The sequence below is a fragment of the Nannobrachium achirus genome (genome assembly GCF_963921795.1).
Source record: "Nannobrachium achirus genome assembly, chromosome: 3".
Taxonomy (NCBI): domain Eukaryota; kingdom Metazoa; phylum Chordata; class Actinopteri; order Myctophiformes; family Myctophidae; genus Nannobrachium; species Nannobrachium achirus.
This window is the reverse complement of record NC_137812.1, coordinates 58,591,741-58,604,749: the sequence shown is the minus strand read 5'-3', so window position 1 is coordinate 58,604,749 and position 13,009 is coordinate 58,591,741. Positions and strand designations below refer to the sequence as shown.

General features: G+C 40.4%; 1 protein-coding gene across 2 annotated transcripts in view; it reads left to right on the top strand.

The window, feature by feature from the left end:
- Positions 1-8,424, top strand: part of LOC308281005 (testis-expressed protein 2-like) — a 49,942-nt gene extending 41,518 nt beyond the window's left edge. For both annotated transcript variants that reach the window (XM_080721049.1, XM_080721048.1), the window contains exons 11-13: positions 1,588-1,797; positions 4,443-4,563; positions 5,518-8,424. In XM_080721049.1, coding sequence (XP_080577175.1) covers positions 1,588-1,797; positions 4,443-4,563; positions 5,518-5,634 — 448 coding nt within the window. In that variant the 3' untranslated portion in view covers positions 5,635-8,424. The remainder of the gene's footprint in view (positions 1-1,587; positions 1,798-4,442; positions 4,564-5,517) is intronic.
- Positions 8,425-13,009: the final 4,585 nt, after the last annotated feature.

Here is a 13,009-nt window from a genome sequence, read left to right as displayed (position 1 = left end):
AAGCATAATCCACATAAGGTAAACTGACACTGGTATAATCATGAGGCTTATGAGGTCTATGAGGCATTACATTTTGTATAACATGGTTCTATTGTGAAAATAGCAGATCTACATGTTCACTGTGAGCATGTAGATCTGCTATTTTCACAATTTCTGCCTCTAATATTTGACAATTTGGCCAATGTTTAATTTGTCATTTTAGACTTAAAAGTCCCACGTCAAAATGGGAGCACAGAAACACCCTCGGCCAAAATCCCTTTACTGCATTGCCCCAAATTCTTTTATAGATTTTCTGTCAGATCCTTTCAGCTGTTTTGTGGTTCTATTTGAGTATGTTACATCATTTGTAAATATATCAGATGAGACATGTTACTTTTGAAGTTAATAAATGTTGGGTCAGAGTGACACGCTAACAGAGTTTGTCAACAGTACTCTTGCATGCTTTTCTCTTTGCCAAAATGTAAGCGTTGCGGCATGAAATTAATCAAAAAATGTTGTTAGGAGAAAACATGTGCAATGGTTCCAGCTTATACACAATTATTCATTCATTATTTCTCCCTACATACTTTTCTCTTTGCCAAGATGTAAGCGTGCAACATAAAGTTGATCAAATAACGTTGTTAGGAGAAAACCGAAAACATGTGCAACGGGTCCGGCTCATACACAATTATTCATTCATTCGTTATTTCAAACCCTCCACTTAAAGTTGTTTATCCCAAAAGTGGTTTGGTGACTTTCCCCACAATGTATAGTGAAAAATATGTTTTCAGTTACTCCCAACATATCTCTGAGCAGATGACGGTTCATAAGGCATGCACATGACAGTATATCAATTTGTTTGTGAGCTCATTAAAGATATCAGGTCAGAGTGTTTGGTACACAATCCTGCAAACAATGAAAACACTAACAGAAATATGGCTAAATTAAACCAATATTCCTGACCGCCAACAGTTAATAATTATTTATTATTAACAAAGTTATTAAATCACTTATCACAAAATAATTAATTATTATCCTGCTGGGAAGAGTGAAACATTACTTAATCAGACTTTAATCATTAACCTATGCTTGCATCGTTATACGTTTTTGGGCTTTTATGCCTTTATTGATCGGACAGTAGACTGATAGGAAATGGAGAGCGACACGCAGCAAAGGTCGCCAGGATCTGGATTCGAACCCGCGACACGCTGTCAGGCTTTGCAGCTTAGGGTGCCTGGACCTGGGCCGTTTAAGCCCTATTTAAAAGAAAAAATTAGAAAAGAGAATGTCAAATGTCAATTTGTGCAAATGCACTAAATAGATAGATAGATAGATAGATACCTTTATTATCCCAAGGGGGAAAATTAGTTGCCCAGAGGCAGCACAGCAGTATAAGGTTATTTACAAAGTTACAGAGAAGTATGAAAAAGATAAAAAGAAAAAACAAGAACAGAGTACAGAGTACAGTAAGTGCAAGGTACAACAGGAAAGGGAACAAAATATATACATAAAGTGTACTAAAGCACGACTATCAATATAATACAGTGCCCAAATCAAAGAATAGAGACACCAAGTTGAATGTTTAACGTTTCTCTGTATGTGCTGTAGCTTGGTGGGGGGACACAAGCCCAGCAAGATCATGCTCTTTGTGGACAAGATCACGAGGTCCAAGTACTTCCAGAAGGCCACGGAGACGGAGTTCATCAAGAAGAAGATGGAGGAGGTGTCCAACACTCCCCTCCTGCTCACCGTGGAGGTCCAGGAGCTCCAAGGAACTCTGGCTGTTAACATCCCTCCCCCTCCCACTGACAGGATATGGTATGATGTCATAGTTATTTTCATTGCAACGTTCTATGTTGCTGCAGATTCATTTGTGCAATTCTCGAATGCATCCTAACCCATGATTTAGGCCTAGGATTATTGAATGCTTTAACCAGTGAAAAATAGCAGATATACAAGCTCACAGCGCGGCACTGAGTGCCGCGCTGCGAGCTTGTAGATCTGCTATTTTTGAAAAAGTCGTGAAAATGTGTGCAAATCTTTGAATATATGTATTTTCAAAGCGAACGTTTGTAACTCAAATTTTGCTTCTGGGTGGTCCCTGGAACTAAATATTTTGAGATGGGGGTCCGTGGCCAAATAAATATCATTTTGGGGGTCCTTCACATGAAAAGGTTTGAGAACCACTGACATGGTAGTCTCTCAAGAACAGACTAACTGAGCTCCATTTAAGTGAAAAGGACCTTTTCTTTGACGATGGCTGGCCAGATTGCTGACATAGAAACACAGGTTTTTCAAAAAACCTTAGAAGAATTCAAAAGACACTTATAGAATCGGGTCAAAATTCTAATTTTCACGATTTTTTCAAAAATAGCAGATTTACAAGCTCGCAGCGCGGCACTCGGTGCCGCGCTGTGAGCTTGTATATCTGCTGTTTTTCAATAGTTAAAGCAGTCAATAATCCTAGGCCTAAAACTCAAAGTGTATCAAATATGTTTTTTTGTCAGTATCAACACAAAATAGCCAGGCATGACATTTAAATGTTCTTTGTTTTGCTGGGGGAATTAAAGACAGCGGTGCTTCAAGTAAACAGATCGTGCTATAGTGTAGACAATCTGCCATAATTGCTCTTTGTGGTTTGAGTGCCATATGTGTTGCTCTGTCAGTGTCTTTTCCATAACACGGCTCTGCCCCCTGCTGGTGACTGAGCATAACTTTTGAGGACTTTTTGTTCAACATTCTTAACTTAGACCAGGGGTCTTCAACAGGGTGTCCGGGACCCCTAGGGGGTCCTCAGAGTTACTACATGGGGGCCTCCAAATCTTTTTTTTTTTTCTCCTTTTTTATATTAACCACTTGAACACCCTAGTGTCCATATTCTGAGAACTTTAGCCAAAAATAGCCGATCTACAAGCTCACAACGCCTCGCAGAAAGAGGTTTGTTTGGTGTAGAGGGGAATAAAGAGCTCACCAAGTACAGAGTGAAAGATCAATTATTGACAGTTCAAGTGGTTAAATATCTGAAAACACAATCCAAAATACATTGATGATTGTGCTGTCAAACGATTAAATTATAATCTATGAAAAGGTTGTGGGAGTCCCTGCTTCATTTCTCTCTCAACTAAGGGGTCCTTGGCCTGAAAACGTTGAAGACCCCTGACTTAAACCTTACCCATTCAAAGATATGTGCTCCCAAATTATGTGCAGATTTTGGGTTATGGGGTGTGCACAGTATAGTTGGTAGAACTGGTGCTCGCACGTGAAAATGTAGAAGGGATGTAGTAGAACCCAGCAAAATGTGAGGAGCATTAATATGTAATGTAATGAAATCAATATAAGATGGAAAATTTGGTGAACGTAACCTTTCTGTGTTGTCAGGGTGTGTTGGGGTAATTGGCAATGGAGGAATGTTATTGCCGACCCCAGCGTGCCCCCACCAGTGTTAATTTTTTCAGCAAATTTTGATTTAGTCTTAGTCTTTTGAATAACACACCATTTAGTTTTAGTCCTGTCTTAGTCTTGACTAAGTCTTTTAGGCTAAATATAACCACATAACTTTGAACAAGTCATTGTCTTCTACTGTCTGTTATTTGGTCAAAAGATTAAGAAAAATACAGTGCAATACTGAGTTCTCAAAAAAAGAATAAACAAAAAACATGCCTAGTGTATGCCACAGTGCCACTGCCAGGTACAAAATCTCTGCAAATAATATAGTAACCGTATCAATCACATCTGACACTGTCTGCTACTCTCTGTGCAAAACCAACCAGATTTGAAAAGAACAGATAATAGTCTTAGCTGAGGACCCTTCAAACGGGCAGCGGTTGCCGTGGGGTCTCCCACTAGGATCAGCGGCGGCCGCGCCGCAGTGAGACACAAACACACTCGATCTCTTGCCGCCCGCGTGCGCATGCACAAATGAGCACGCTCGCGGGGATTTCACAGGACTGCGCCCGCTCGCCTCGTCACCTCTAAAATTATCCGCGAGGCCTAAATAGCCGCCCGCCTCCCATTGAAAATGAATTACTAGGAGGCGGTGACCGCGTACCGTCTGGAACCCCCTTTAGTCTTCTGAAATAGTTTTAGTTTAGTTTAGTCTTATCGACAAAATATCAAAATCTTGTAGTCTTTTAGTCTTACACTGACCCCCCACCCCCCTGTGATTGAAAACCGAAAGCCAAAACATGTGCATTATTTGGCCACGCTTGCACATTAATAGCAAAATTCCGACAGTAGAGTTAAACAGAAGTGTGAAGAAAACGCGAATAAACAACTTGAATTTGGGCCTCACCGTCTGTATAATGGTAATGGTCAATGCCATGTGAAAGATGAGATCAGTTGCTGAAGCCAGTGAATAGATAAATGTGGAAATGAGAGCGTGAGAGCGTAACTCTCTTAAATAATATGTAGGATGGGTTTTTCCCTTAATGTCGATTCCCGGTTGAGCCCTGTCTTTGTTGCAGGTACGGCTTCAGAACTCCACCACACCTGGTGCTGAAAGCCCGACCTAAACTGGGAGAAAGAGAGGTCACTCTGGCTCACGTTACAGACTGGATAGAAAAAAAGCTCTTTGAGGAGTTCCAGGTATGGATAAATGTTTTACGTTTCTTGTGGTGTGTTTTTGTTTCACCTCTTTTGTGTAGGAAGTCAAAGCATTGCATGTTAGGTAGGGCTGTCACAATTATTACATAATCGTCTAATCGTGATTTTTGGACATAATCGTGATTATTTTTCATAATCGTCATAATCGTTTCCATGTTGAAAAATGATCATATATTTAAATAAAAGGTCAAAAATAGTGGAAATAGCCGATCTACAAGCTCACAACGCGTCGCATCATATCAATGTTCTTTTTTAAGTATAAAGTTGTCAAATATGTCAGTAATTATGTGTCATATCTACCATGTGCAACTTAACTCATCTAGTGCCATTCCCGAGATATCTCGCGAAATGTACTCGAGTATCTGTAGTGCCATTCACGAGATATCTCGGGAAAAGTAATATATTACTGTAACGGCGAGTACATTACCGAGAAGAATGGCCGGCGGTCCGGAGACGAAATCCGTCGCTGATTTCGCATCATCACGGCTCCACGAGCACAAAATAGTCCCATCCATAACATTGAGGTGGACGGGGGATCTCATCTTTAATGTCCATTATCTCAAAACTACACTTTAGAAGCTAGGATGGAGGCAACTCCACGTGGACACGGATCGGTTCCGGCGCACGATCCGATGACGTCAGACCGGAAGTGATTGCGCTGTGGACTTCTGGCCTTCAAAATAAGATAACGGCGGTGATGCCAGCCTGAAGGTGGCATCGTGGACTTTATAATCCGTTAATTTCAGGGGCACCAAATGAGTTAAAAGCAGAAGTGTAATTGTCAACGACAAAAACACAATTAAATCCTTAATCGCAATTGTTTGAGTGACAAATAATCGTCATGTAAAATGTCATAATCGTGACAGCCCTAATGTTAGGATTTTTTGTTGAAAACCACCTCACCTTACTGACCTTGTCCTTTCTCTGCCGTGTTAGAATATCTTCGTAATGCCAAACATGGACGACGTGTGGCTGACCGTCATGCATTCTGCCATGGACCCCCGTACCGCTGGCGGGCCCTCAGCCGACTCCACAGCAGAATCGGAGCCTTAATTCCAACACGACAGGGGCCCCACCACCAGTCAGCCATGAAGAGTTGTTTACAGTATTTCATATAGCGCTCCTGAAGTCTGAAAATAGCAGCCAGGGAGGGTAATCCATGGGGGCCTGATCTACTACTTTATACACACAGAAAGGCCCTTCCTATAACAGCACATTCCCAGTTGCAGGGGGTATCTCACCTGCCATTAAGGAGACCACCTACATTTAGAAGGAACCAGACAGAGTTCTGCTACCCAAGGAAACACTAAAGACAACCTGTGACTTGCTGCTCTCTTCAGTACTTTTATATCATTGGGAGATGAAGAGATTTCTCTTTGAAGGATTCATATAACGGTAACGACCTATTAAATAGGGACTTGTGGAGCAGGAACCTCCATTTGAGTGACAAGCGATTTATGAGAGGAATGTATGGCGATGAGTGAATTGTCATGTCCCTTTGAACACATTACTTTGAAAGCATTCACCAGATACACCTTATAAGGCTACAGATACAGATGTGGTTTCTGCATAGAGCAGGGGTCTTCAACAGGGGGTCTGGGACCCCTAGGGGGTCCTCAGAGTTACTACAGGGGGTCCTCCAAATCTTTGAGTGATAGAAACTTTTTTTCTCTCCTTTTTTATATTAACCACTTGAACCCTGGCGTCCATATTCTGAGAACTTTAGCCAAAAATAGCAGATCTGAGCTTGTAGATCGGCTATTTTTGGCAAAGAGCTTTGGTGTAGAGGGGAAAAAGAGCAGACTAAGTACAGAGTGAAAGGTCAAGTTTGACAGTTCAAATGGTTAAATATCTGAAAACAAAATTGACATGAATCCAAAATACACTGACGATTGTGCTGTCAAACAATGAAACTATATGGAATCTATGAACAGGTTGTGGGGGTCCCTGCTTCATCTCTCTCTCAACTAAGGGGTCCTTGGGCTGAAAACGTTGAAGACCCCTGGCATAGAGTACAAGAACAGGAGTGGAAATGACACGGTATGTTGACTAACATGAGTAGTCTTAAATGATATGCCATACACTATAGTAACAGAATGCTGTGTGGATCTTGTAGTACCATTTTAGTATAGGAAAACTATTAATGAAGGTTCTGGTAACATGTTGAAGTTAGAGGTATTCAACATTGATTTTTTTTTTACTACAGTATGTCCATCAAGTAGCTACCTTTAAGTGTAATGGAAGTGAGTGGACATCTCAGATACTTGATTTGTTTTTTTGTTTTTTTTACGCCTGCGAATACAGTGCGTGTTTATGTTGGTGGCCTTTTGATGGGATGTGAGCTAGAAGTATTCATTTTTGCTGTGACCACACGCTCTCAAGTCCCTGACAAGCCAAGAACCCAGTTTATTTGACTCTGTCTCTACATGAATCTGTACAATAGTTCCAAGAGAATGTCTACTTTCTCTCTCCCCAAAACCTCAGAAAGCCAATGCTAAAAGCTTCATGAATTCACGGATGCCTATGTAAATGCCATGATAATTATAAGTACATGGGCACAATAAGTGCAATGAAATAAACAAGTTTGATCTTGTAAAGACAAAAGTTTGTTTGAAAAGAAATATGTATAAAGCATCTTAACACGTATATTGAATGTATATGGATGGATGTATATTGTTGGGGGGGATTCATCTTTTTATGAAATCTTTTTTGTGGGGGACATATTGCTTTATTTAGGAGAGAGAGGATGTGTGAGACAAGAAAGGAGCATGTGGTCAGTGCACTAACTGGTTGTAAAGACAATATGAAAACGGTTTGTTAACCAATTAGAGCTTTTGATTGTGATATGCAAAGTATTGACAAATGCTATTTGAGAATTTTCTTTTTGCTTCATTTTAGGTTAATTGTCTTGAAAAACACTATCTTATCATACAGCTATCAAATGCCGATGTGCTGTGTAGTCATTGTCATTGTTTTGTGATTTACTTTAAGCGTGCAGGGCATGTGTCTTTATGGAGTGAGGGTGCATTAATTTATAAGCATGTATTATTGCTTATGAATAATGTAAGATGTGAAGTTAAATGACCATATTCAATAGCTGCCAATGCTTTGAAAATATTCTGCTCTCCATTAAGCTGAATGATACGTTAATGTAGCTTAACACCCCGCACCATGTATGGTACTGCACAGAATACTTATTAACGTATACTGTAGTAGAATGTTCATTGCCAACATTGTGTAGCCGTATCAACTGGTTGTCTCAAGAGAATAGCTTTATAACTGCATTGTTATTTGTTTTCCTAATTTAGGCCTTCAATGTCTGATAACATTTTTGCCTAAAAAAGTATATATATCTCTTACTGATTTGTTTTGTTTTCATGAATTCCTACTTTTTGTTGATTCATCCTCTTTTTCTAAAAGGCACTGTAACAAACTCTTGATTTATTTCCATGCAAGCTTTTCTTTTCGGTTCGAAGTATTAGTTTTGTCAGAGTAGGGTAAGGTTTTTGTTTTGTCTGTTTCTCTGGTGTAAACGGGAATAAGAACTTCACGTGTAAAGCCCATGCCATCATTTGTGTTTTATGAAGGGTTTTGTTATATCGGCCAAATTGAGTGCTTGTGGGTATCTGCCTCTTGTCAATATGGAAAAAGTAAAATTCTGTAAATTAAACCGTTTATACTATAACAGATGTTTATTTTGAGGCCATTTTCTCTCATTCGGGGGTAAAGTTCTGATATGAATTTTGTATTGTGAATTGTAATGCAAACGTGGTACAAATGGGAAAATCCAGCTTGCTTTGTAATTATTCGCTCTTTAATTAAATAAAGATTTTTTTTATGAGACTCTTGTGCACATGTTTGTTCATACCCAGGAGAAACAATAGCCTACAGTCGCATCGGAGTCTGTAACATTCATTTACAGTACTTCTTTATTAACTTCATCTCACTCTTTTTTCCCTCTTATTAATTATTCATTTTTTTTATCAAAAGTCCTTACGTTTTTTTTTTTTTTTTTTCACCCGGTGTCAATTATCTAATGTAATCCTGGGCACTACACTCCCTCTGCCAAGCTGGGGAAACAACGGACTGACCTCATGCTTCTTTCTATGCATGAGGAGTCCAAGTTGCTTCTTTTCACCTGACGGGGGAGTTTCCCCGGTTGGACGTAGCGCATGGAAGGATCACGTTATTCCAAGAGACCAGGATTACTGCATGTTTTTTGTGAGGGTACCCACCCTAGGAGACATGGGGAGAACATGCAAACTCCACACAGAAAGACCCTTTTGCCAACCCCACCTAGGGTATGGGCACTGATGACGTGGAGGAGAGAACACGCCCCCTGTGCCCACAGTTTCCCCTGTGGGTATCGAACCCAGGACATTCTAGCTGTGAGGCGACAGTGCTACTGACTGCGCCACCGTGTTAGGGTTAGGGTTAGGGTTAGCTGTCCTTACATTTTTTCAAGGTAAAATATCATGATTCAGTGTATAACACGTCTAATTGATTTTTTTGACTTATTACTACTACTTTATATTGACGAATTTGTGTCGATTTTGTAGGACTACTGAAAAGAGTTAAATACATAATAGCTTAACCACATGAACCATGTCCATCTTTCCCTATTCTGCACATGTCATATGTGAACATTCATTGGAAATAGTCAATCTACAAGCTCACAACATGCACAACAACTCAAGAGGCACTGTGAGCTTGTGATTCTCTACTTCCGGCGAAGAGATTTGGTGTGGAGTGAAAAAAGAAGGGGACCAAATATTATCCCCTGAGGAATCCCAGTCAAACAAAGTATATATGTAGTTAGTAGCAGGGACGTGCTGGCCATTGGGAAAAGCGGGACAACTCCCAAACGGCCGGTTCATTCCAAGCCGGTCCAGGCCGGCCATTAGGAAAAAAAATAAAAATAAAGTGTCGGCCTTCGTTGTTTGCAAGGCGTTGTGTGCTTGTAGATCGGCTGTTCTCACTAGTTTATATCATTTTTAAAATGATAAAAACAAAACTAACGGTTTTGGACATACAAGGTTTCCACCCGACAACGACGAAATATAACTCATGTACAGTAATTGGCCCACTGGCTTGTCACTTGTCATGATCTAAAATGGCAAATCTTTGAGTAGCAGCATGAGGGCCTCTCCAACTCTTTTTCCTGGGCTGAATCAGGGGCCCAGCATGTCCTTATGTAGTAGGCTTAAGATCCAGCTCATTTATCTTAAGAAATGGAAGGAGAATGGAGAGGAAATCCTGCCATGCCATGAAAAAGATTACAGGCTTACAGCATGAACTGTGGAATTATTTCTTCATCAAATGTCTTGCTGTCATCAAAATGTATCAAGGCACGGTCACACTGACGTTTAATTCTACCCATGAGGGTTGATTCTGACACTGCTTTTCAATGGGAACAGAGAGGGTTTTTTTTTCTTTTTGAAATTTGCAAATGGCAACAAACTTCCCATTGAAAAGCATTGGCAGAATCCGCCCTCACTTCGGTGTGACCGTGCACATATTTAATTTCATACACATCTTTAGGCCAGGGCTTCTCAAACTTTTGTATGAGAATGCATTTACTACGATGCTGTGATTCCTGCTGATTACTTATTAACATATAGTTTAAAAGTGTTTCTGTACACATTTTGGAAATATGCTGTTATTCATAGTTTAAAAGTGTTTCTGTACAGATTTTGGTAATGGAAGAAATCCAGAATATACTGTATTCCGTTGCCAGAAACATCATAAAAACAAAACAGAGCAAATACAAAACAAATGTGAATGATTCATGTTCCGTTGTCAATGTGCAACCCCATTTTCCCCTGAAAGAACAGCGTCATACACTTTGTTATTAAACCACCCACCACTAAACTTCTGTGTCTAAAATCTCTTGCACCTACCAATGGAATCTCTGGTGCCTGTTATTCTACTTTCCTCCATAGTTTCCTCATTCCACATGATTTGCACAATCCACTACGCAATAAGAATGTCCCAGACATCCGACCATCCCTTTATTTGCCTCTGTTACCAAGTGCTACAAGGTTGTCAATCTTCCCAAGGAAAACATCAACAAGACGCATGACCATTTACATATTGGTATATTAACAGCATCATATTTAAAGTCTCACAGTGTGCAGGTATAGGGAGGGATCATGTTTCTTAGATCTCAATCCTCTTTGATATAACCTTTATCATCCTTATTGCAGTATTACTAGCCTACAGTAGATTTTAGCAGGGGTTAAGTTTAAACTGAAGACATTGGACAATAAGCTAAACTGAATAATTGTTTGATTCATGCCATGGTGTGTTCACCTCATACATTATTACCGTCAAGGTATGGATCAGTAGGTGCATTGTCCCTTAAAACAATGATAAACCATAGGCCACAGTTTTCACAAATGAAATGATGTCGCCTTAGATCTGGACTATCTCCCACAAGGGAGAAACGGGACAGACTTTTATGGTATTTCTACCAGGTGCTAGACGACTAGTTGCCTATACTGGAGGTCATATTACCTGTAAAATAAATGTGAAGTGAGCACTGCATTTATGAGTTCATTTTGTTAGGCGTTCATCTCATTAAGCTTGGCCAATGTGACCCTGGGCGTACAACAAACTTAGAGCGCTTTGTGCCAAGATGTAGGCCAGATGTAGGCCACACTTCAGAGCCCGGACCTTTTTTTGGGCGTACAACAAACTTTGAATGCTTTGTGCCAAGATGTAGCCAGAACAGATGTAAGCCATGCTTCAGAGCCCGGACAAAGCCAGATGTTGGAGCTTAGCTCCTTCCAGGAGCATCGCTCAGTATAAGAGTGATCTTGATTCAAAACGTTATTAGGGAGATCAACCAGCCATGGGGCCTATAACGCTATAACAATTATTTATTACACAGAGATTATAATATGCTACAGTAATGGGCTGGGTACAATATGGTCAGGTTTTCTTTCCTTTGCAGAATCTACACATATACACTTTAATATTATACACTATAATATATTTATTGCAGAAAAATAGGCTACAAAACTATGCTAAAGGCACGGTCAAGCCGTTATTGTGGGTTCAGCAAAGTATTCTCTAGTGAAAGGCTCTATGTTTTCTCTCCTGTACTTTCTTCTGGGGGATTTTTTTGTCCTTGTTTCTGTTCTCTATTTATACCTAATATCTACCCCTAGCTCTGTGTGGTTAGCCACATGTCCAAAAAAGGACAGAGCCCTGTAAATACACCCTTTCAACTGCCACTGAACTCACAGCTATGCGATACATTCCTCTAATTCCTGGTATTGACTTCACAAGCATGCACGTATCCTATCCCATCATAGCTGCTGTCTACACATTCGTTGTGGGCCAGATAATGTCAAAGCAATAAGGCATCTCATATAGTAGTAAGCCTTGCCATAGGAAAGGAGCTATACAAGTACCTACCTATACAACTACATCCAGCCATGATGTACAAGTACACCACCTGAACATGACGCTAGTATGTCACAGGGACTTACCCAGCCAGGCCCCAATCCAACCCTTGATGCTGAGTGCCAAGCAGGGAGGCATTGGGCAGCCTACCATTTTTATAGTCTTTGGTATGACCTGACCGTGGAATTCACCCTTTGTTAGGCTCCTGGTTGGTCCCTGACTGACCAACCAGCAGGCTCTATCTGCCTTGTCCCGCCCTGGTTCCGCCTTTTTTATGTTGAATTAGCTAAAACATAATTTTTGGAGAAATAAAAACATTTAAAGGCATGCTGATTCACTATGCTGCCACTGAGCAGCTCCAATTGACTGAAACAAAGTTTGAAATTAGAATTGAGCACACAGAATAACAATATGAAGCAACTGAATTAACATGGCATTGGATGGAATGTCCCACTGTATGTCCCTCCAAGACACAGCAACCAATGGGTGTGGAGAGGGGCAGGACAATGGGCGGGACTTGACAAAGGGTGAATTGCACCCCCAACCTCCCAATCTCAGAGCTGATCTCATATGTCATTAACAGAATAAGGCTTCATCAAAATCAATGATTGTACCATTATTACACCAATGGTTCATTTTTTTCACAGATCTGATCTTCTGTTTCTTCTTATTCTGATTGTCCCTTATTTGTGAGGACCCAGAACTTGAACCATTGCATCAGCAACACATTTTTATTTATTTTTTTCCAAATGAAATTGTATTTGCCATGATGATGTTTAGGCCTACTGCTGTCATTTTTAACAGGAAAATGCCTAAAGAAGGACCATGTGTGTGTGTGTGTGTGTGTGTGTGTGTGTGCGTGCGTGCGTGCGTGCGTGCGTGCGTGCGCGTGGGTGTGTGTGTCAGTCATTTGATGGTCTTTATGAGTTCTACAAATCATGTTAGCTACACACAATTGCTTGAACAAGCTGCTCCAGCCTATTCCTTCCTGATTTCCTGCTCATTTGGTGGACTTTGA